The 26,809-nt window shown below is 36.3% G+C and overlaps 1 protein-coding gene across 5 annotated transcripts in view; it reads right to left on the bottom strand.

The window, feature by feature from the left end:
• The window catches only part of CBLB (Cbl proto-oncogene B), a 214,394-nt gene that overhangs the window by 49,697 nt on the left and 137,888 nt on the right, over window positions 1-26,809 (bottom strand). For all 5 annotated transcript variants that reach the window (XM_024120157.2, XM_024120159.2, XM_024120160.3 and 2 more), the window contains 3 exons: window positions 24,283-24,486; window positions 8,796-8,981; window positions 6,763-7,128 (listed from right to left, as the gene is read on the bottom strand). In XM_024120157.2, coding sequence (XP_023975925.1) covers window positions 6,763-7,128; window positions 8,796-8,981; window positions 24,283-24,486 — 756 coding nt within the window. The remainder of the gene's footprint in view (window positions 1-6,762; window positions 7,129-8,795; window positions 8,982-24,282; window positions 24,487-26,809) is intronic.

Here is a 26,809-nt window from a genome sequence, read left to right as displayed (position 1 = left end):
CCCGGTTCCCCTGCATCGGCAGGTGGACGCGCAACCACTGCGCCACCAGGGAAGCCCCTAAACATGTTTTAAGACCTTTAATCATTAGGGTTTTATCATGAAGCTCTTTCCCAAACTCTTTACTAGTTCATATTTAAAAGGTGTAGGCTGATTTGTGGCAAAAAGGATGTGATGTAACTTGAATAGTTCTAGATAACCCAATCAATGACCTACCAATTTCTTTTTTCACCCCTCAGTTCTAAAATGGTGTTGAAGCTTTAGAGTGCAAAATGGAAAAGGCCATATCCTTCCCTACCAACTTAAGAAAAGGAACATGTTTAAAGAATCCATTTGAAATATATCAATGTTTGCAATTTAAAGCTACACAATATAAATTTTATAGCATTAAAGTATCACTCTAAAAATAAGTCCTGTGCTATAGCTTTGATTTCTCATTAGATTCAATACACTAGAGATACACTATGACGAAAATATCTCTTAGGGTTTCTGACTATGGACCAAATAACAGAACAAGGCAGAGTTTTTTTCGATTTTGCTAGAGAAAAGAAATGTCTCAGTAGATATTAATTATTGTACAGTTCAATGAAAACCTCTAACATTAAAAAATCCCTTTTAACCAACAAATACATGCGTCAAATCACAAGTGCTCATTGTATAATAGGCATATAAAGTCATCCTTGAGTCCTGTGCAATTGTTGCCTGAATGGATACAATGTATGATTTCTGCAATCAAATCTCCTTGATGTTTCTGTCATAAACACATTTAAAATTCATTCTGGGAAATGTAATATGGGTTTATATGCAATTATTTGTTTTAATAGGAGCAAGTATCTAATGTACTGTTGATACCTAGTAAAATTTCACCAATTGTAAAATAAAAGGGAGCTATGGGAATAACAATTTCTGTTGTATTAGTTCTACATGAATATTTTTCAGGACAAAGACTGATTTCCTCCTTTTATAGGACATTCCTTCAATGCTTTACACACAGTAGGACTTAAATGAACACTGACTGCTGATTGACTTACATTATACTACATATGTGCATACATACATGTTTGTAAAGGACCTAAAAATGCAGGTACTAAAATGACGTTCATGTTTCTGTTCATTTAAAGCGGCTGGATGACCAGATTTATGATTATTTCATTCTGAACTCCATGTTCCCACCTGCATCCGTTTCATTAGACAAAATCATTTTATCTAAAACTACTTTAGAGACTGCAGTAAGTCACAACTTTTTGAGCCAAAAATAAATATTTCACGTCCTCTGGAAATCTGCAAAGCCTTTTGCAAATAGGAGAAAACAGCAGTTCCACAAATGTGTAGATTGATAGTATCAACTGAAGCAGTTCACACTGAAATCTCACTGATTCAGGCCTTCTTAAACTCTCAACTAAGGAAACATCTTTTTCTTCTGCCTTCCTAGTTCACTGTTGCAAATTTACCACAATTCTATTGGACATGCTACCAACTTAAATATTCTGATCCTATCATTCCTCTGCCAAAAAAGTTTTCAAAGCTCTTTTTTGTCTACCAAGTTAAAGATAACTTAGTATAGAATATGAGACACTCCACTCCGTAACTGCTTTCAGTTTATATTGCCATAGTTTTACCTACCGTACTTACTCTCTCCGTATGCCCTAGAGTCTGTCCAAAATTGACTTCCTGCACTGTGCTTACCTTCCCACCTCCATGCTATTCCTTCCTGTCATGTCTACAACAACACCACCAACTGATCTTTTAATGTCTACAGATCCCTCTTGCACGAAGCTTTCTTTATCCCTTAACCCTGCATCTCAATTGGAATGTTTCTTCCCCTAGGGCATCCCGCATTATATATTCTGGATGCTTCTCCTGTGCCTCATCCCTTAATTATATACCTGTCTCATCCTCACTAGACTGTGCTTGATTCATTTTGTATTCGCCACAGTGTCTTGAACATCCTACTCATTTAACTGAAAGAGGCTGAAGGAAGAAGAATACATTAAGGGGAATTTATACTACCTGTGGAAGAAGTGTCATCTGAGTTATCACAAAATTTATTATAAACTCTAGGTTACTCTAGGTTACCCTGGATTAATATTTTTCACATGCCTCAAGATAACATTTCATCCTAATTTTTAAGTTTGAAATATCTTCCTATGATTCAGATATTAAGGTTAAAGCATTTGGGACCCTTGAGATGTAGGGAAAACAAACACAATTGTGATAATCTTAGCACAATTAAGAAAAACCTTTTTAATTACAAAACCCCCTTCCGCCATCCCACACATGTAAGCCCACACGTACACTACACCAAAAATATCGCTATAATTTATCCTTCAGCAACATTAGATTAAAAATGAAACCTGTGTACACAGAGGACTTATTTTCTGAAAGACAACACCTGAGATTCATAGATAAGTTTAAGTTCATTCTTATAAACATGTGCCTCTCCACCAAAATAGTAAAAGCCACAATCTCAAAAAGAGGAATCATTCTATGTATTTATTTAGCAACATCTTCAACAGATTATTGTACACAAGGTCATTTTAGAATAATGTCACTTGAAGTAACGTAAGTCAGAGATCCTTTTTATCACATAAGAAACAGTAGCATTCTTAATCTTTTAAGAGGAACAAATAAAGATAGTTGGACACAGTGTTAGTATCTAGATATAAGGAGATACATTTCAAGTCCCCAATGATATGTTAAAACATTTTCATGCAATATAATAATTAAACAAACCAACAACAATGAATAAATATCTAGCCAACAAAGTATTAATTAAGGAACAGGTTTATAATGTGGCTAGAATTTGAGGGAATGGAAACAGTCCTATAGGAAAGAAATCTCTTACCAATAAAATAAAACAAGGTAAACAAACCTAACAACTCTTAGCTTTCAGGTTCATGTTAAAAAGTAAAGTCTTACCTTAGCTAACTTGATTATGCTAGGCGGGAGGGAGAAGAGAAATGGGAGTAAATGAAAGTCACAGAAAATTCTTACACTTCATTTTAATTATGAATTAGAGGGCTTTTTTCCTTAGAGCTCTTTACAGTTAGCAAATAGAGTAATTAGAATTTAATTTATCCTTGCTTCCCTTACCATTTATCTAGGACAGATGCAAATAAAAAGGGCAAATGGTTCTAATGGACGATGGGAACTGGCACACTGACAGAGGACACACAACAAAGGGGAGCAAGTCCTCACCCTATAGAATGTTTAGTTTCATGAATTCCCCTTATGGTATTACATATGTACACTTAATGTTAAACTTTTAGTACTCGTCTAAGTTTTTTCTTATCTTTAAAATGGGCAGATGATATTTAATTTGAGATATTTCCTTAATGAAAACAAGTCTGAACGATAGTTGTTACTATTTGACACAGAAATGTATTTGCTTACATTTGGAGAGACTGATGGGTTATGTGAAGATAACACATCAGCCTCCAAGTATCTAAATCCCTATATACCCTTTATTCCCATGATAACATTTTTAAAAAAAAATTTTTAAAGACTGCACACTAGGTATGGAGGTTGAGAATATGTTGTAACACTTACCAGTTTCATTAATATACAAGTCTTTTTAAATCAAAATCATTTCCCCTTCTTCTTCAACCCTTCTCCCTTGTTTCCCTCTTACTGTGAATATGTGATCTATCTATAGAAAATGACTACTTTTCTAAAAGAGTAAAAAATCCTGTTTTAAACAAGAAAGTTACATTTTACCTTTGGCTGAAGGCGAGTGCTGGAAAAATACATTTAAAAAAACTGTCTACACTCCTAGTGTACCATAGACATCTTCTTCCCCCAAGCCCTTTCCTGCCCTACCCCTGCCTACCTCCAACCCCAGCATGCATATACTCTTTCCCCTCTGTCATCAACCTAACTGTAATAACTCAGCAACCCAGTTATTGAGTGTTTGCTGAGTATTCATTAGGCACTATGCTAAATAAAAGCAGAGAGGAAGGGGAGAAAGAGATAATGATTTTGGTTTTAAATTAAAAAAAAAATAAGGACAACTATTTTAAATGAAAATGAACTGTTACAACTTATACTAAGACTCCACATCTAGTTTGGTTTTATTCCATAACCAAGGGGTATGGGGGCTTAGATATTTGGAGGGTAACTATTCTCCTAGAAACTAGGTCCTATTATTATTTCATTTCATAAAGTAAGGGAAATAAGTGGAATTGGGGGCATAGATGTAGTAAGTTGCTTGCATCCACAAAGCCAGTGAATACTAGAGCAGGAAGTAAAACTCAGGTCTGATTCCAGAGCCTGGTGGATCTATGTTGATCAGATTTTTAGTTTTGTTAAAATGTAGCTATCAGGTTTGCCTTATCATTTTTACTTCTGCCTAAAGGAGTTAAACAGTTCCTCTTCTATAAAAACATTTTGTTAAATTTGAAAGGGGAGAGAACATTGGGATTCTGGTTATCCTGAACACTAGGAGAGTCTTGTATGTAGAAAGTGCTTACAAATATGTAATTAAATCAATCTGGATTGAGGAACTACAGAGACGTAAGTTAAGAAACAAACTCCAACCCAGGATCACGCAGAGACTGAGAATTACAGGATCCTAGATGGACGCAGTCTTCCATCGGTTGAAGCTAGCCTCTAAGTCTCCCAACAGTGAAATAAGAAGAGGAATTGGGCTTTTTCTACTTTATGTCAGTTGTGATATACCTTGTGGTCTACTGAAGTGGACCCATTTTTCCTTCAAAGGATAATAAAAGAGGAGAATAAGGGGAAACATGGTCTGTTTTATAGCATTTAATACATTATGTATAAATCCTTTATAATCTGCCTTAAAAGTCAAACAACTATACTGAAATGAGAAATCTTAGATGTCTAATTTTCGTAAAAATATTAATCTAGTTGTAACTTGAATTAACTTTGAGAATATAAGCATTGCAATGCTAATACACACAACATATTAGACCTTCATGAATTTTAATGAGCCTAATTTAGATAGAATTAAACAAATTCAGCTTTCAATAAGACATAAATTTTGCACTTTACTCAATGTTCTCTGGGATATTAACATGTATCAATGATCAGGACATGAAAGTTCACAGAGAAAACATGTAAAGGAATCTTTATAACTGAAATCACTACTAATACTTCATACTTATAGTTAATATAATAAAAATAAAATTTCATACCTATAACCTAAGAAATTATAACCCCAATTTAAAATAACCACCATACATACAAAAATTAATAGCCTGTATTCTAGGGCTTAGAAGGGCAAGTTTATTTAGTGCTAAGACTGTATAACATATTATCTAAGAAGAACCCTGAAACAAGAGGTCTTCAGTGAATTGCCCAAGATAATTATTATATTTTAAGTATTTCTGAAGTTCATTCAGGAAATAAATTGTAATATGTTGCTAAGATATAACCATTCATGTCAGAGCTCTTCTGAACACTCTCCTTAAGGCAAGTGTGATCATGTATGAATGAAAAGTAACAGAGACTAAAGGGAAGAAAAAAATCACTGGAAAAAAAAAAGGCAGGTCCTTCTGATCAAGATTCTAGGTTGTAGAAACATACTTTTGAAGATAAGCTCTCCATTTTCAGAGAACATTATAAAAATGCTTTTATAAGTGCTTTCTCTTCCATTTACATCACCTTTGCATGACCTTGAAGAAAACCTTTACAGATCTTCATATTTATAATAGATGAAAGCCTGCAGGTACCAACAAGGCACTAACAAAGAGTTACGGCAAACCACCACCACTCTTCCCCTGTGTTTTGAGTGCCTGAGTAGACAATTTTGACTCTTGCTATCCTGGCTACCCTAGAATATCACTAATAATTAAATCTTATACAGAGTTTTCCTTCACACATGTGCACACATGTGTGTACACACATACAGGAATTTAGTACATGTCATTCTTCACACTTCTTTGTTTCTTGGTTAACTCACCAACTACAAGCTATTATTTTGAAGGAATAGTCTACTCCCCTAAAATAACAACTTAAGATCAAAAGAGATGGGAACACTTAAATATTGCAGTCTTCAAAAGAGGCAAAGCCTCCTTCAGCTGAAGGAAGATGGTGACGATCTGATCTGAGTCAAAATTATGGACACAAATACCAGAAAACATTACAGGACAGCTCTGCCAGGGGCCCACTGAGGGTTCGCAACTCGATGATTTCTACTCCTGCCTCTTCGGTTCCCTGTATGCTTAAATTCTTTTCTGTACATAGAAATGACAGTAGTAATATCCTTCATGTTAGAACTCAACATGTGTTGACAGTCTTTCAGTTTTATAGAGATGCTTTCCAACAATGAACTGGACCTGGTGTTTTTATGTATATGAGAAGTTCATTCTACCTGGCTGCCTAAGGTGTGCTGTCCCAGGCAACAATAACTCCAATGACTGATTGATGATATGCTATAATCATACAACTTTTTTTTCAAATTAGATAGAAGTAGGAGAGTTAAATAAAAAAGACTGCTGATTCTTCCATCAACAACATTAATAGGAAAAAATTTTGCAGATGAAATAAGGGAAGGTGAACTAAATCTCTGGCAAATTGTCTAGTGTCTTCATATGAAAATTAAATCATTCCTTAGAACCTTCTTCCTGACTTCTGTTAGGTTCAAGTTTTAATGAGCTTCTGATTATTTATAATTTGCAGATAATTAAAGACCTGCAGGGAAGTGTCACACTAGGCGAAAAAAACACCACTCAACCTTTTATACTACCTCTTATCAGAAGACTATAAGCAGATTATTTAGCTTCAGCTTTGAGTATTTCTTACCTTGGCTCCTTCTAAAGGCAAATCATGGCGTCTGTGTTTCCGCATAAGCACTGGGTCAGAGCCCATTCTACTGTGCCTTCCATTTACATTTGAACTCGCTGTGATTCCAGGCTTTGGAGAGGCATCCCCTAGGAGGCGACATCCCACTGACTGATTAGTCCCAAGCACATCCCGAGGGCACCAGGCTTCCAGAGGCATCGGCTGGTCTCTGGAAGGCACACTTTCCATGTGAAGGAAGTGACGACTCAGTCTATTGTCAGGGGGGATTGGGGGAGGTCTCTCAGGTGGAGGAGGAGGAGGGTCTCTTAAGGGAGGCGGTGGTGCTGGGAGTGGTTTGTCTTGTTTTCTCACCATGCAAGGAGAAGACTAAAGAAACACAAGAGGAAAAAGATATTAAAAGAGGTTCCATGCACTGAAATGACTTCCAGACTAGTATACTATTGCTTTTGTTTTCTAAGCCATAGTAGGGCTTTATTAGATTCCTGTGCCATCTTTTAATGAGTTTCTTTTATCACCAACTAATGAAAGTTTAAAAAATTAATGAAAAACTCAAATATATTTCATTAAGATTTCTTTGTAGAAAATGAATACGTAAACTCAAATGTTAGGATTATAAGGACTACAGGAAAACGTAGCAGAATATCAAAATTATATGGTGATTTTGACTGGCTGACATTAAAATAATAATGAGTCATTAATTATTTTACGTGCATGTTTCTGTGATTTAGGAGAGACAGCAGAAACCATCAAAGTTGTTGTTGTTTTACTTTTTAAAAGAGCACCTTGATTTGTAATATCTTTGGAAGACTGAAAATGTTGGTTTTGTTATTTTTGTGTTCACCTCTATAATACAGAGCAAGTGACAAGGGGGAAATGTGCTCCAGTTCTTTAACAGTTATTACCAGAATAGTGAAAATTCACAAATAATAGAGCAGCATTATTTACAGACCTTACTTGAGTTTTATGGATCTTAAAAAAAAAAAAAAATCAGTCTGATTCTTATGTGGAAATATGAAGGTATAAGCTCCTGAATTGAATCTATGTGACTTTCACAGTTTTTATTTTCATTTACATAGTTCATCTGATGAATGATTTGTGCTTTTATTGTTTGAAAATATTAGCGAAGAAATGTGTATTTACACAATTCCGACTAAATAACATCCTAAAAAGTCTTAATACGATCTTAAAACCATGTTAATTATAATGTAGAAAAGTCCAATACTATTAAAATACTGTGCTTCCAAATAGTGTTAGACCATAATGCATATTACCGAATGGGATTAGTATTTAAAATCTTATAATTAGGGCTTCCCTGGTGGCGCAGCGGTTGCGCGTCTGCCTGCCGATGCAGGGGAACCGGGTTCGCGCCCCGGTCTGGGAGGATCCCACGTCCCGCGGAGCGGCTTCTTATATTTAATAAAGCAAAATATTCCTTTTTCAAATTTGGAAAAAAATCTGCACAGAACTAAAACTGTGGGCTTAGATGTACAGATAGAATTATGTCTTTAATATTAAACAGTAATGCAATTACTTTGCAAATACTGTAATTCTTTGTAATTAATTCCTTCAGGTATAAAAGGTACATATAATTCCCTCTTCTGAGTCACCCTGAAACATGGGTGATAATCTATCACACCTTAAGCCCTATGCAAATATACTCCCATAACATTTTTCTTGTCAAGACACTATGAAAATGAGTGTAAAATATCATTTAATAAGAGCATGCAATTTATTTTAATACATATAATGACCTTTTAAATCCATTTTACAGAATAACTATACTTACTCTGCTGTTTATTATAGCAAATCAGGGGGCTGTTACAGACATGTGCTCTCTCTGAATAATTATGTAACTTTGATAGCAATAAAGCAAGGAATATGATAGTGGACTCACTATAAACAAAATGAGAGACCCATCAAAGCTGTTCATAAACAAGAGCATAAGAAATATGAGTAATGGAATTTCAAAAACCTGAGCAATCAATAATCATCACATAAAATTATTATCTATGTTTCTAATAAAATTGATTTACCTTTGGTGAACCAGTTGGGCTGCCACAGGGAGACCGAACTACGCCTTTCTGAATTAGATCCAGGCGAGGAGGCACTGGTGGCAGGCTTAAATGTGGGATCTGGAGAGGGTCTGGATGTGGCTTTCTTCGCTGTGCAAGGGGAGAGGATCCCGGTGATGTGACTGGGGAATTCTGCCTGTCGGTGCACTAGAATATAAAAAGAGAATGATGTTTATTTGATGTGTAAAGTACGTACCTTTCAGTTCTTAAGACATTTGTTTTTTTTGTTTGTTTTTTTGTTTTTTTTTGTGTGGTATGCGGGCCTCCCTCTGTTGCGGCCTCTCCCGTTGCGGAGCACAGGCTCCGGACGCGCAGGCTCATTGGCCATGGCTCACGGGCCCAGCCGCTCCGCAGCACGTGGGATCCTCCCAGACCGGGGCGCGAACCCGGCTCCCCTGCATCGGCAGGCGGACGCGCAACCACTGCGCCACCAGGGAAGCCCCAAGACATTTGGTTTTGAGAATGTATCTGCCATCGCACATCTGTTAAAATAAACTCACTTAGTTTACTCTGATTAATAGATGGAAGGAGCTCACACTGTCCCTCAAGAGCAGTATTATGTAAAGAATAAATGGATTAGTTTCTCCTACATATCGTAGAAAGGGCCTAGGAAAAAAACAGCAAAAGGGTAGTTTAAAAACAATCAAATGCAGGCATTCTTCTAGAAACCTGTCTACATTTTATGAGAAACATGCAATGCAGTAATGCATATGGCTCTTGGTTATCTGTATTATAGAAATTTCTTAGGTCTTTGGGTTTACAGTACATTCTAGAACTTAGAAATCATTTTGTTCCATATAAAATACGTATCCAGTGCATAATCTACTTTCCTACAAACCAATTAAATCAGACAAGGTTTTTTAAAAATTTGTGTATTTAAAATAAACAAGTTTAAGACCAGATATTTTCCCCCAAGCCTTCCCATGGAAAATAAATCCTCAAGTTAAATATTCTTCTTTAAAAACAATTAAATCTAGGAAAATCTGTACTTCTAAAAATCTGATAGATTTCTATGCTATTACAGGGTTTCCATGTTATCTGGTAGATAAGAGCACCAAAAAGCCATCAACAAGTACTCTGATTTGTATGTATGTGTGTAACCCTTTCTGTTTCAGGTGTGTGTGTGTGTGTGTGTGTGTGTGTGTGTGTGTGTTTGACATAACCTGATTCCTATTTGCTATAAAAGCCATCCTAATTAACCAGATAGCCTCACTAGGATAACAATATTCTGTTCTGAAATATCAAGCAGTTTCCTTTTCAAGGCTAAGTTACTACCTACCTCTTTGGAGACCTAGGCTTAATTTTTATACCTGCTACATTAATCTAGCATGCCTTGATATTCATCTGTTTCCTAGTGCTAGTATTTATAGGGAGTTTTAAGCTTGTTTTTAAGCCATTTCCCCCTAACATTACTTACCTTTGTAAGAGTAGTCAATGTCAACTGACAATTTAATTTCAACTCTAGCAATAGTGAGAAAGATTTAGCCATTCTGTCCTTAACTGAGATGTGATAATAAATTTGTGTTCATGTCCACACTTAGTTACATCATGGAAGGTCTTTTTTTTCTAATTTACTAAAATTGTGGTTTGTCTGATTTTTTCTCATGATTAGACTAGCATTATGTGTTTTTGGAAGGAAGGCCATGTTGGTAAAGTAACACTTTAACCATATCACATCAAGAGTCTACACTATCAATGTGATTCATCACTGCTGATGTTGACCTTGATTACCTGGCTGAGGTATTGACTGTCGAGGCTTCTACACTATAAAGCTACTTATTTTTTCTCCCATTTTCCTTACTGTATTCTTTGCCAGGAAGTTACCATGTGCAGCCCACACTGAAGGAATGGGGACTTATGCTTCCCCTGGGAAAGGCTTTTTAAAAATAAATTTGAGTGTCTAAGCAGAAGCTTCTAGACCATACTTCAGGTATACTTGAATACTGCCGCGACATTGCTAGACTGTCAATTCTTTTGTCTCCCTCAACAGATGCCAAATAACTTAAAACAGGTCAATAAATTCAGATGCACTTTCACATGTAAATTTTAAGACCCCTTTCTTATTAATTTCATGATTCTTTTTTATATCTCTTACCTACTTAAATGAAGGAGAAAAAGCAGAAACTGTGCAGAAACTGTAGAGCCATAAGCTGATTTTCATGAAGCCAGTATTCCTAATAAAATAACATGACTTTTACCCCAAAGTCATGGAGCCTCACATGGTCATGAATTTGAACCTTATGGAGTAATACCAATCCAAAAATGATCACGGACAGAATAGAAAAAACTCCTCGTGTCAAACTAAGTGCATAACAGTTCGTAGCAATCAGATCAGGAGATGTCACAGGACATCTAATTCTCCAAATTCCCATTAAGGGTAAATTACATTCTCTGAGAACTAGAAAAAATGTTACCTGATAAAAATCCTTTATTGATCTGGTTATTATTCTTTACAAAAAAAGACTCAAGAAGCAAAGCTATCCACGTGGTTCCTATCCTGTAAAGAAATAATTTTTACATAGATATACAGAGAATACATAGCACTTCATTGTTTCAGTTACTTGCAGAGAAATTTTTCACTGCTTGTTGCATTTACTGCAAAGACCTATGCTCCTCCAAGCACTTTTCTTCCACAACTACCTGCCTGCTTCCCTAATTACCTGGAACAGGAAGGAGAATCCTGACAGCCAGCAGCCCACCATCATCATTAGAACTTGACTTCTGGTTTAACTACTAATCTAATATTTAAGCAGTTACCATATTCCTAGTGTGTTTAAATAATGGGATGGACTTGATTTGAAGTGGGTGAACTGTTAAGATATTGAAAGGGTATATTGAAAATCTTTGGACAGACATCCAAACCACTGTGTGTGCTGCAGAAGTAACCCTGAACTTCTAGTTACCTCCAGACAAGCATACTCTCTACAGCCTTGTGAATGTAATCTGAAGCAGAACTTGCTTAAGAAAATTCATAATCCTCCTGACAATGCAGGGGACATGGTTTCGAGCCCTGGTCCGGGAAGATCCCACATGCCACAGAGCTATAAGCCCATGCGCCACAACTACTGAGCCTGCGCTCTAGAGCCCGCGAGCCACAACTACTGAAGCCCGTGCGCCTAGAGCCCGTGCTCCGAAACAAGAGAAGCCACCGCAATGAGAAGCCCGCGCACCACAACAGAGTAGCCCTGCTCACCGCAACGAGAGAAAGCCCACGTGCAGCTACGAAGACCCAATGCAGCCAAAAATAAAATAAATAAAAATTTAAAAAATAGAACAATTTATATTGTATTCTCAAGGTGATTTTATACTGCCCTCTCGAAAGACTAATTCATTTTGAAGCATTACAGTAACTGTAAATTGGCTTAGTCAGAAGGATTTTATGGAGAATAGGTGAAGAGTATGTGAAGAAACAAAAAATATTTTATCTTTATTATGTGGTCTAAATTCACCATAGCTTATTCATTTTCCAGAGTTCTCCTAAATTATAGTAAAATCCCCTTGTAAGAGTAGATAATTTAACAGTGCCCTTTAGATAATAATGCATTTTTCTTTGCTGAAGCCTTTTTGTTGTCTCTGTGAACAATTCTGCAACTAGAATATTGAAACTTTGCATTAACTTTCATTGCTGGTATAATTCAAATGCTAACTGTGAACATCTGTAAACATTTTTAGTACATGGTCACATTAAAGGTCACTTTTAATTTATTTGAGTAATCACCAATTATATTTTTTTCCTTCCTATTTGAAAGTCTAAGGAGAAGAGAAGTCTTACACAATGCTTCACATGCCCACTCATGTTATGTTCTTTGTCCCATTATCTACCATATTCTTTTATTTACCCCTCATTGATTTGAAAGAGCTCTTTATATATTATGATAGTGAACCCCTATCTTTTTCAATTGTGGGGAATAATTTCTTCTCAGTTTGTCTTCACTACTGCTCTTCTGGTTTTAATCTTCTAGAGAATAAATACAATTAATTAGTATAATAAAAAGGCATATTAATCAAGGGATTCTTAAAAGGATCATACCCTTTTTGCCACTGCATTACATGAAATCCTTTCTTTGTCACTCCTTAATCTCTATCTGTCCACTCTATTAGATTAGGACAAGGAAATGGAAAGCTAAGAAAAGATGAACTAGGAAAGCATAGGAAGCAGAAACTAGGATGTGGACACAGAATTAACTTTACAGAATTTATTGCACAATATAAAGAAAATCATTTATACAGAGGTAACTGCAAGAACTGGGAAGGATGGAATCATAGTTTCAAGTTATAGGATAGCTGATTTGAATAATTCCTTTATCTTGATTTTAGGTAATTCTCACTTTTTTCTAGTATTACACTTGCTCTCAGAACTTCAGAATATATGATCATTTTTCATTTCCGCGCCTTTCAAAATACAAAAGCTGGGCGCCTTGATTCCTGCCTGTATTATCATGACGCCAGCATATTTGTCTAACTAACAATTTCTCTTAAGTTCTTTAATGCTGGTTGTTGATAAGTAAGTTTAACAAGCTGAAATCCTGGTGCTCTAGAAATTTAAAGACCACATTTGATTCTTTTATGTCTACATATTCACCAATTTTTCCAAACCCTTTGCTTCATGAAATGAATAAATGCTATTCTTTATTTTTTCTGACAAAATTTACAGAATTCTTTAACACTTAGAATAGGAGGCGAATGACTACCATAAGGAATAGAGAAATCTGAACTTGCAATTTTAACAGAAAATCCTGAGAGAAAAGGCCCAAGAAGTAAGTAGTCAAAAGCCCATCTCAGCATGCTCCACAATTACCAATAATAATCAGGGACTCATTCTATTTTAGTCCCTTCTTCATTTTATCCATACCTTTTAAAGAGCGATTTTATAACAGCCTTAATAAGATCCATTATTATGGAAATGGCAAAACATTTGGTAAGAAACTTCAAACCCTGCCAGGCTATTATTAAAAACAGGACAAGAGAAAACCTCTCCAATTACTAATAAGATGAGAGTTCTGACAATCCCAGAGATAATCAAAGTCAATTTTATAACATTTCTAAGAAGATTTTTACGTAATGAATTTTCATATCTGAACAAGGTAGATACATGTATTATAAGCATGATGAAAAGGACGATATTTCTCTAAATGCGTGAAAATTAATGAAGGACAGTGATAAAACTTTTATCACATAAAATATATTCTAAGTAAAACATTCTAATAAAATAGAATTAAAATAAAATATTCTAATATTTTCCTGCTACTAACTGTTCTCTCGGTTCTTCTGCTCATTCATTTGTGAACATAACAAAATCAAAAGACTTTAAAATAATAGCCTATGCAGAATATTATTCAGAAGGTATCCATTACAGAACCATTTACATGCACACATATTCATGTGTAATTTGTAATATAAGTATAAATGATTTATGTTGTCTATTTTGGAGTACTGTACCATTGTTCCCTTTTAGATAACAAATGCTTATATGAGGAACATGGGGTAAGAGTAGTACAATCATTTCATACTTATCCACAGTCACACTTCAAGAAGTCTCAATATGTAGGAATTTAGGGAGAAACTTGGAATGAAAAAGAAAAGTTCTCCCAACTTAACCTACAGACTGAATGCAATCCCAGTTAAAATCCCAGCAAGTTATTTTTTAGATATGGTCAAACTGATTCTAAAGTTTAGATGGAGACAAAAGACCCAGAATAGCCAATAGGATAGTTAAGGAGAAGAACAAAGTTGGAAGATGGACACTACTTGACTTCAAGACCTACTATAAAGCTACACTGATCAAGATTCTGTGGTTTTGGCAGAAGAATAGACATATAATACATCAATGGAACAGAAACAGATCCCCCAAAATATAGTCAACTGATCTTTTGACAAAGGAGCAAAGGTACACAATGTAGTAAAGACAGTCTTCTCAACAAATGGTGTTGAAGAACTGGACATCCACATGCAAAAAAAAAAAAATCTAGACATAGACGTTATACCCTTCACAAAATTAACTCAAAATGGACCACAAACCTAAATGTAAAATGCGAAATTATAAAATGCCTAGAAGATAATATAGGAGAAATCTAAAAAGTGACCACCAAATACAAGGTCATCTAGATACAACACCAAAGGTGCCATCCATGAAAGAAATAATGGGCAAGCTGGACATCATTAAAATGAGAAATTTCTGTTCTGTGAAAGAAACTATCAAGAGAATAACAAAAAAACAAGCCACAGACTGGAAGAAAATCTTTGGAAAATACACATCTGAGAAAGGACTGTTCTCTAAAATATAAAAAGAACTCTTAAAATTCAACAATAAGAAAACTAACAATCAGATTTTAAAATGAGCCAAAGACCTTATCAGATACCTCACCAAAGATATACAGATGGAAAATCGATACACGAAAAGGTGCTGCATATCATATGTCATCAAGGAAATGTAAATTAAAACGAGATACCATTATACACCTTCTTGAATGGCCAAAATCCAGATCACTGACAACATCAAATGCTGATGAGGATGTGGAACAACAGAAACCCTTATGCATTGCTGGTGGGAATGCCAAATGCTACTGCCACTTTGGAAGAGTTTGGTGGTTTCTAACAAAACTAAACATACTCTTAACATACAATACAGCAATCATGCTCTTTGGTGTTTACCTAAAGGAGCTGAAAACTTATGCTCACACAAAAAACTGCACACAGATGTTTATAACTGTTTTATTCATAACTGCCAAAACTTGTAAGCAACCAAGATGTCCTTCAGTAGGTGAATGGAGAATAAATAAACTGTGGCACATCCAGACAATGGAATATTATTAGTGCTAAAAAGAAATGAGCTATCAAGTCAAGAAAAGACATGGAGGAACCTGAATGCATATTCCTAAGTGAAAGAAGTCAATCTGAGAAGGCTGCATACTGTATGATTCCAACTATAGGACATTCTGGAAAAGGCAAAACTATGGAGACAGTAAAAAGATCAATGGTTGCTGGGGATTTTGGTGGGGGAGATGAATAGGCTGAACACAGAGGATGTTTAGGGCGGTGAAAATACTCTGCATGATACTATACATGTCACTATACATTTGTGCAAACCCACGAATGTACCACACCAAAAGTGAACCCTACTGTAAACTATGGACTTTAGACAATAATGATGTGTCAATGTAGTTTCATCAATTATGACAAATGTATCAGTCTGGTGGGGGATGTTGATGATGGGGAGGCTACACATGTGTGGAGGCAGGGGGTGCATGAGAAATCTCTGTACATTCCCCTCAATTTTTTCTGTGAACCTGAAACTGCTCTAACAGTCTTAGAAAACAAAAACAAAAACCAACCAACCAAAAATAAAAAAAGAAAAGTCATCTCAATGGAAAAATTCTGCTGTATTTCTCCATCTAGGAACAGTAACAAGGAATAAGCACCTTGCTAGCTTACTAAGAATATGGATATTAAATTTGTGTGTAAACTGAGGTTCACTATTTTAAATTATTATTATTGTTGACATTCCACTAATAACTTCAGTAAAATTTTTAGATACCACAAATTTGAAGCAATGAAGAGAAGGAAAATGGTTAGAAACTTACATACGGAGTAAGAGCTGACTGGAGTAAGAGCTCTCTTTGAGGTCTGACAGGGAGGTGGTCAATAAAACTGCAATAAGGTCTACTTTAAAGAACTGCAAACAGCCTCGCAAGTGGAATAACCCCAAGGGCCCTCTCCATTAAAATGTTAAACATTATTAGCTACATAGAGCTATACTGCTTTTCCCTAAAGTACCTTTTATAAGAGGGACATAATCTCCTAGCCTGTGACCAGCCTCTATAACCCTGAAATTTCTTCTGAAGTTTCATATTTTACTTTAAACATTTATAGGAGTTTTGCATTCTAATCCAAATATATATGTGATTTTAATTCAAAGTTATGTTTCCCCTGTCTGCGTGCAACCTCCCCTTAAATCTGTAGCAAAACGTAAACCTGAAGAAGTGTGTCACGTTGATTATAGTGGCTTCTTATGCCCTTTGGTTCATTCAGCCGCATAACCAATTTTGAGAAGTCTGGGAAGAGTGACATATAATTTAGAAATATTTCCATAAAAATGGCTGAGAAACAAGAACATCCTGGGAATTAAGGGAATTAACTTTAGCCACTGAAAAATGCCCTCATGTGAAAGTCCTGTTGCTGGCAAAATATCAGTTACAGTTGCTTTGAACAATAAGCAATTGCTATTTAGTTACTTAAGTTCTTCACCCTACTTTAGAGAATATATACTTAATCATTTTTTTAAATTAATTTTTATTGGAGTATAGTTTATATACATATACATATATCCACTCTGTTTTAGATTCTTCTCCCATATAGGTCATTTACAGAGCATTGATTAGAGTTCCCTGTACTTAACCATTTTAATTTACTTATGTAGAAAATAAGACTATTGTAAGCTTATCTAAATTACATAGTCCTTAAAATAATATGCCAGCAGACATGTTCGCAATGTTTCATTTTCTCTGAGTTTTAAATCTATAAGATAGTTGTACGGTAAATTTAATGTGGTCATGTAATGTAATCATAATTATGTATACATTAATACAGTAAAGAAATACAACCAATTCTTGCCAAACCAATCCAGTTGTGGTGTCTATTTCTTCCTAAACAATGACAGGTAATAGTATCTAAAAGAAAAAATACTTCCATAGACATCTCAAAATACTGATACTTAATTCTCAGAAGCACAGCAATATTGTAGGAGTCTTAAATAACACTATATAAAAAATAAGGTAATAACAACTGATACTTAACATTTACTATGTACCAGCACTGTTCCAATGGCTTTACATTCATTAACTCATTTAACCTCAACTCTCAGAGGCAGGGTTTCACAGACAAGGTCACTGAGGCACAGGGAGTTAAATAACCAATGCAGGCACATAGATACTAAGTAGCAAAACTAGAACATGAACTCAGGCTGCTGGACTCCAGGGACCATAGCTCTCTGAAGAATAGTACAGTTAAGAACAGTGTCACCACTGATCATTCAATGAAAAAAAAGAAAAACAAAACTTTCTCAATGGCATATAACATAGGTCAGGCACTATGCAAGTCTCTGAGAATGAAAAGAAGAGCAAGGCACGGCCTCTGCCCTCCATGAGCTCACAGGAGGCCAACCCAAAACTAAGTAGAAGAGTTCAAGTGCTAGCTTCTCCTAAACTACTACATATTCAAACTATTTTCGAGGAATATGTGACAGTGTCTTCAAGGTCCCCTATATCAGGGGTCCCCAGCCCCTGGGCCGTGGACCGGTACCAGTCCGTGGCCTGTTAGGAACCAGAGCCCACAGCAGGACGTGAGCAGCGGGTGAGCGAGCGAAGCTTCATCTGCCGCTCCCCATCGCTCCCCATAGCTCGCATTACCGCCTGAACCATGACTGCCCCTGGCCCCGGTCCGTGGAAAAATTGTCTTCCACGAAACCAGTCCCTGATGCCAAAAAGGTTGGGGACCGCTGCCCTATATCATCACATTGCACTTGGACAAGGTAGTTTTTTCCTTTGATATTCACATACTAATACAGAAAATGCTACTATTCTGCATGGAGAACTTTAAGAAAATCATTCAACAAAATGAAATTAAATGGCAAACAATGAACCTGTGACTTTGGATTGCTCACTGTCATCCACGACTCAGCCCGTGTTGCACAGCGGGAGAGGTGAGGACCATTGGCATGTGGTCCGAATAATTCTTCTTAGGTGGGACTGTCCCACGGTTGCAGGATGTTTTGCATCTCTGACCCCATCCACTAAATATCAGTGGTTCCCTCGACTTTTCAGTCATTGTGACAACAAAATATGTCCCCACATATTTCTGAATACCCTCAGGAGGTAGAACTGCCCATACTTGAGAACCATGTTCTACATTTCAAATGCCTTCTTATTTCTGAACTTCACTTTTGTTGTAGATTTTGTCCTTACTGCTCCAGCAAGTACTTGAGCCCTGTGGTTGGAATCTAAGTCACATTAAAAAGGTAACAGTAGAGCTTCCCTGGTGGTGCAGTGGTTGAGAGTCCGCCTGCCGATGCAGGGGACACGGGTTCGTGCCGCGGTCCGGGAAGATCCCACATGCCGCGGAGCGGCTGGGCCCGTGAGCCGTGGCCGCTGAGCCTGCGCGTCCGGAGCCTGTGCTCCGCAACGGGAGAGGCCACAACAGTGAGAGGCCCGCGTACCGCAAAAAAAAAAAAAAAAAAAAAAAAAGGTAACAGTTGCCTAAAAACACTGTGATCTATACACATGAATTCTTTCCTCAGGATCAGGAGTACTATGGATCCTTTCTTCACACATTATTAGGAAAAGCAAGAATTAGATGATATATTAAGTTTTCAATTAGCAATATGTAGTTTAATTGGTGATGGCAGCATTAGGAGAATGTATAAAAAAAGATGAAGAATAATTCCTTTGACCTCTGGTCACACCTGTTGTTCCTCTTATATGGTCATTCATTAAAATTTTAAATATTGTTTTAAGAAAATATAATGTTTAAGAGCAAAGGAATTAATCTCAGTTCATATACTAGGTCAGCCTGTCAACATATCTTGTATCAAATCTTCATTTGTTTGTAATTTATGTGTTTCATGAATAACATTTTCTATCAAAGTAATTGCTAAGGAACTGCTGAGATTCTGTACACCTTTGGCAAAATGAAACAAAATTCTGAATAGCAATAGACATGTTTTCTTAGCTTTGATCTGACTGAAGTCAAAGAGAAGGATGTGATCTTATCGATCACACCCTGGACTTCCTCTAAGGGCTCACTCAGATCCAATTATCCTAGAAATTCTGACAGCTTGAGAACTCAGGCAATGGTACAATTTCAAGCAAAACCTGCAACATCTTCTAGTGAAACTCATAAAATAGCCTATTTCTAGAAAGGCAACCAATACACTGTATTATAGATTTATAGGTTCAATTTGTTCTGTATGATTAGCATTACTAAATAAACTTATAAAACAAACAATAAAACTACATTCTATATGTTCAGTATGCTACTATTTATGAACTCCAGCTGCAGGACATCACCATGGCAAAAGGAATATACAAACAGCTCAGTTCTCTATGCTATGATGGAAGCATTACTAATTTAAGGAATGCAATATGCTTAAGACAGACAGAAACAATTTCACAAAATAGTCATCAACCTGCTCATAAAAGAGGAGAAAGATAAAGATGAGTATTTGAAATGGCAGATAAAAGAAAATTGATTCCTTTTGCTGGACCATGACTGACAGTCACTCGTGGAGTTGAGAGAATGAAATGTTTTTAAAATGAATGAATGAATGAGGCAACAGAAGGACTGAAAAAAACAGAATGGAAGAAAATCAGGTAGAAGAGCTATTGTGTCAAAGTGATCTGTGATATTTGTTCATAGCCTCATCTATAAGACAGAACTGAATAGAATCTATAATTTGGTATTTTGTACAGATATACTCAGTCTTCAGATTGGAATCAAAAAGATGCACAAAATCAGGCCACTGCCCTCACAGACCATGTGAACATGCATGTGCATTTGTTATTTCACTTAATAAATGCTAGGTACCAGGAAACACAAAGATAAATAAGATATTGGCACTGGCCTTAAGAATTAATAGTTTAATGGAGAAGACAGTCCTCTAAATAAAACACAACAATTTAGTGTAACTCCTGAAGTAGAAGTACCTATAAAGTATTATGGGAGCATAATACCATAGCAATGTTTCTCCCAATTATTCAGAAAGAATTGATGCTTGTATCTACAGTAAAATTTAGGTTTTATTGAAAGTTAAGTGGCAGTGATTTACGAAATATTATAAAATTCACAATCTGTTTAAAATTGACTGGAGGCAGATCAGTGCACATAAAGACATTTAATTGAAATATGATTCCTCAGCTTAAATGATTACAGGTTCTTTAAATTTCTCCCATCTCTAACTGTCATAAGAAAGTATAGAAATGACACTGACTCGAGCAAAAGTTTTGTTAAATGACACTGCTGACTGCTGGGACAATAATGTCTGAGAGCAACACCAGCCTTCTCTTTTTTGGGTAAACTAAAGAGATCAATGTCAAAATCTCTCAGCTCTCTCAAAAAAAAGCTCACCAGTGTGCCAGAGGGAATACAACATGCATGGTTTGAGAGTGCATGAAGGATCAGGGAAAACCACCAATCACCTTTGAATGTCCTGTGCTCATTTTATGTTACCAGTGATTCCCTTCAATTGTCAGTGCTACTACTGAAGCAAAGCTCAAGTTTCAACTTAAATCAGTGGAAATCAGGCTGAAACTGCAACCTTTCCCAAACTCATATAGGGTAAACTACATTTTCCCCAAAGCAGTAAGGTGTACCAAGTTCTTGAAAGAATTACTCTTAAGGCCCAGCTCCCCATCCCCTGACAGCAATCACTGAAGGAAGAAAGCCCATTTAGTAAAGAAAATTGAAATGCCTTTTTCCTAGCTAGAAAACATTGCCACCTCATTCACTGGAACTACCTGAGCTGTTGTATGTTTCTCAAATACTTTCTGTCATTCGCTATTATCCATGCATTCAATAAACATTCTTTAAATGCTTTAAGGTGCCCTAGACCTGAGGACTGAAATGTTTTTCTTAAAGGGCCAGATAGTAAATATTTAAGGCTTTGCAAGCCAAGATGCAAAATCAAGGAAATTATGTAGGTACTTAAAAAATCATTTAAATATTTAACCATTTAAAATGTAAAATTATCATTAGCTCACAGAAAAACAAAAACAGGCCACAGATTGCTGATTTTAGTGCTAGATCACAGTCAAATATTCAGACCAAGCTAAGACCATTAGGTTACTAAATTAAAAGAAAAGGTCTTTTGCAACAAGACCTAGCTGCTTCTAATAAGAACCTGCAGGAATGATCTAATAAAGCTCTGTCCAATACAATTATCTACTGGATATTAGTTATTTCTATTATATCTATCTATACTAGATATTTCAATACCTACAGAAAATGTTCCACATCTGTACAGTTCAACAGGGTAGCCACTAGACACAAGGGGCTGTTGAGCATTTCAAATATGTTGAATGGGACTAAAGAACAAAATTTTAAAATTTTATTAAATCTTAATTATTTACATTTAAATAGCCACATACAGCTAGTATATGGAAAAACAGATGTAATAGTTTTTTATATATCAATTAGCAAGGCCTAATTGAATTTGCTTGGGTTTTTGGTGACCAATTAGGGCATAAATATCTTTACAGGTTAATACCAACAGATCACAGTTCAAATTATTCTTAACTTCTGGTTAACATTTCATTGGGAGTTGGTAACTATTCGTGATGTACATTATATTATAGAACTGAAAAGACCTTCAGAGAACAGAGACTTGTACTCTATGAAGTACAATGTGTGCAGCATGTTCCAAAGAGGGCAAAAGAGATGTATTGCATGACGGCTCATAACTACAGTTTTGAAGTTAGGAAAAAAGCACCAGCTCTGCTTTAGAGTAGTACTGGGATCTTAGGCAAGTTATTTTACCTCTTTCTTCTTCAATTTCCTCCATTGTAAAACAGGACACTAACAGTAGCTTCTCTGCTGGATTGGTCTCATGATTAAATGAGATCAAGGACTTAAGAACACAGAACAGTGCCAGCTCATTGAAATCATAAATGTTACTACTTTATTAAAATAACATTATATGACAAATATTTTAGGATACAGTCCACAATCTGACTTGGTAGAAACCATTTCATCACTCAGCATGTAAGAAAGCTACATATGGAGTGTTGGATATATCACTGTATTTTTATCCAGCAGACACAACTTTGAATACTGGCTTTACAACCTCCTAATGTAGCCATGTCACATGACTAGTCTGAGCCTCATTTCCTTATCTGAAAATGAGAAGAATATTTACCTCTTCAAGTTGAGAGAATAAAATGTGAAAAAGTTTTGCTCATATACATATTAATGTTGGTTACTGATTGAGTTCATCTTAAAATCAAGTCTCAATTCCCTGTTTCAATTTGAGATATTTTTTTCTTGTTCATCCTTTAGGGTTACTGAGGAATAACTACTTCCTTTCTTCCATCTCTTGGGCCAAAGGGATCACAAACTTCAAAAGTAAAAACTGAATGTAGCTGTCAGCATTAGAGGATAGAATCAAGAGTAGTTTCTCTTGAGAGAAACTATGACTACGAGAGTTAAATTATGACGTTTATGAAAAACCAATGAGGTGAATAACAAAAATCACCCCAGACCAAAGTAGAATTTGAGAGTAGCCATGTTGGTGGTATTAATATATCTCCATATGTAGAAATGTGTTACTTAAAAATCCTAAGGATAAGTACCTGGTGAGCATGGAACACTGGAACACAGAAGATGCAGGAGGCCAAGAAGTAAATTTTGACACAGCCGTAAAGAACGGGTAACCCCCAAAACACCTCATCTGTTTCCTGCACCAAGTGTTTCCCTACCACAGAGATGGATGCATATGGCAAATACAATCTGCTGCCATTACACTTTATCATCGTTCCACCTAGATGGCAAATAGGCTGCATGTTACCTGCCAAATCCTAATGAATTGCAGTGGAGGTTCTATAAGGCTGTGCAGGCCAAGTCTGATCTCAGCAGGAATGAGAACCATGATTGATTAGCCATGCCTGCCATTAAGTCAGAAGGAAGAGGGGCACCTTCATACTGTGTGGGCAGATGCTTTCATAACACTCGTTGCCATTTCTCTGATTTTAGGAGCAAAAAACTTCTGAGTGTCATCTGAATTTCATGTATATCTTTGTACAGAGAATAGCCTGATAGCTCAGAGTCCAGATCTCTTGATCATTATGTTTCTGGTCTGTTAATTACTCAATTGGCATTCTGGTTCACTGACTAGTCTCTTGTGGGATTGGTTACTTAAACTCCAACTGGGCAGCAGCATCCATTCCCAGTGAACTGGCAAAGTTAATTTTTTGAGTCTGCAATATTGATAAGCAAACCCCAGACTACGGTAAATTCATAACGGTAAATCTTATGTGACCTCTTAATAGCCAAACAGAAGGCTGGCTTTCCTGATAAGAAAAATAACTATCAGACACTTCTCTTAGACTTCAACAAAGACTATTTTTCATCAGTTTCATCACTTCTAATTTTAATAATTTTCTTTCTTAAATTTTTCTTCACAGATGTGCTATTGCCAGTCTCATATGATGTTTGTCTCTGTATGAAAGCTCTCACCATCTCTCATTTTGGAGTTTAAAACCAGCAAAAGCACTCTGATTAGTCTAGTTCTTTCTCAGCCTATGATTCCATCAGCCTTTCAACATTACTTATATCTTCACCTTTCTTTTGATTCCAGAATCTTTCTTTCCCAAACCCACACTCCGTCATACCCAACTTGCGACAGCATCATTTCTTTTTCATGTCCACACAACAACTGAAAAAATCCTATGTTTTCTAGTTTTACCTTTCGAACATTTGCCAACCGATTCATCATCAAGGACTCCTCTCGGTCATCGTCGTCATCCAAGTCCAGCATCGGCATTCCGAAGGGGTCGATGATGCTACAGCACCTGGAACCTTCATCTCTTGGATCAAAGGGGTCCACGATTATGGGCTCCGTTCCTTTTATTTCGCAGCGACAGAAGGGGCAGCCCTGGCCATCTGACTCCTGAACAAACACAAAAATTGTGCTGATTGGTCTTTGTTCAAATAAAACACTACTGAAAGGGGCCAAAGTTCTACTATGAAAAGAAGTTGCAAAAAATAGGTTTTCAGGTGGGCAGTGGGGGTGGAGGAAGATCTACCTTGAAGGTGGTAGAGTAGAACACGGAGCCAACAAAATATATGTTCAGTACTTAAAATTTCAAATTTCTGGGGCTTCCCTGGTGGCGCAGTGGTTGAGAGTCCGCCTGCCGATGCAGGGGACACGGGCTCGTGCCCCGGTCCGGGAAGATCCCACATGCCGCGGAGCGGCTGGGCCCGTGAGCCATGGCCGCTGAGCCTGCGCGTCCGGAGCCTGTGCTCCGCAATGGGAGAGGCCACAACAGTGGGAGGCCCGCGTACCGCAAAAAAAAAAAAAAAAAAAAATTCAAATTTCTGAAGAAAAATTTCTTTACAAAAGCCTTTGATTTAGGATAAATCAAAAAGTTAGACCCGGAGTCTGTCATACAGAGTGAAGTAAGTCAGAAGGAGAAAAACAAATACCGTATGATAACACATATATATGGAATCTAAGAAAAAAAATGTCATGAAGAGATTAGTGGTAGGACGGGAGTAAAACACACTAACACACTATTGTAAAACAGTTATACTCCAATAAAGATGTTAAAAAAAAAAAGTTAGGAGCTTAACTTTATTTTACTGAATGTTCATTTACAATTTTAATGTATCAAAACTTTAGAGTGCTGCAGAAAACTGGAAATTGAATCATGTCCCTCTTTACCAAAAGGCACCAGTGCTAATTAAACATCCTATAAAAAGGACATTTTGATAAAAATTCATTATAAATAAAGTAGTAGTATCAATTAGAACAAACCATTTCAAAATCAATTCTGGAAAAGTTCCTGTGCACATAACTATGGCTACATATTTCCATTTTAATTGTCTAGGTCTTTTAAAGCCTTGATTTTAAGCAATCAGTGGGAAAAAAAAAGTTTATTTTCAGAAATCATCATTTGTCCTGAGAGCCTGTCATCCTGTCCTGACACAGCTCATATGGAATGTAATAATATGTGAGATATCAAGTTTTGCCCCTCATCTTGCTTTCAAACTAGATACTGCAAAAAGATTTGTGCAAATACTTTTGGGCCAGAAATTCATTTACTGGTAATTACTGAAATTTTCTGAAAATCTCCCAATTCCATTTCTCAAAAACTAACTACATTAAGAATTCACAGTTGGGAGGGAAACAGGACAAGACTGTTTCCTTGCCCTGCAGATAATGCTGACTTTTAGAGATAGATGGTATAAGACATTCACCACCATATTTTTGTTTCTCCTTTATACCCTGACTTTACTAGTATGTTATTTTTAAAAACTGTAAAAATTATAAGATCATTTTAAGGCAGAAATGGCATGAGAGCATCATTTTTAGAGATGAGACTATGAATGAAAAGAGCTAACATCTTTAAAGAAACCATTCAGTACTTAAGATTGTCCCATGCACTTGGTATGATGGGAACGTGGTGATCTACTGGCCCTCCAGTGATACTCTGATCAGTGGTGGAGTAACACCCTCTCTCCTTTCACTGGACAATTACTTAGCATACACTCTGTGGCAGATTCTGTGGTACGTGATTTATTCTTTCCCAAGCATCACTCTGATTAACAAACTGAACATCTCCTTTGCCAAACAAATTGTCAAAAAAAGGAAAACAAATGCTTTCTGGATTGGTTAATGAAGAGAAACTGCAACAATTCCTTATTCATCTACTGCTACATAATTTGGGAAAGAAACTTGGAATGGTAAAATAGTTGAACTAATAAGGTGGTATGAAGAGATACAGACAGGCTAGTACAAAATCCTTTGATGTTTACTGCCACATGTGCTCAAGTCTGGTGAGCTTCAAGGCAACTCAATTATTTGCTCCATCATTTTACAGAATAAAACTGATACTTAATTCTCCCATCTTACACTGATATTTTCTAACACAGTAGCAAATATTTAAGGAAAGCTAAACCTTTCTCCTACCTTTGATAACAAGAACATTAAATGTAAGTACATTTTCAATATAGGCTGTCATCCACGTAAAATCCCCTTATTATAAAAGTCAAAATGGACCCATACTGTGTGTCTGCAGTGAATTTTCCTACAGATCTACATAAGATAATTTCAAACAGATAGTTCTAATATATAAGAGCAAGATGAGAAAGAACCGATGTACCCTGCATCTTTAATGCATGAAGAATGGAAAGTGGTATTCATGGCCCTAAGCAGAGCAATACAAAGCTATAGTAATTAAAACAGTATGGAACTGGCATAAAAAGAGACA

This window comes from Physeter macrocephalus, chromosome 1 (genome assembly GCF_002837175.3).
Source record: "Physeter macrocephalus isolate SW-GA chromosome 1, ASM283717v5, whole genome shotgun sequence".
NCBI classification, from domain to species: Eukaryota; Metazoa; Chordata; class Mammalia; order Artiodactyla; family Physeteridae; genus Physeter; species Physeter macrocephalus.
Note: the sequence above shows the minus strand (reverse complement) of the source record. Positions and strands in the feature narration are given on the sequence as shown.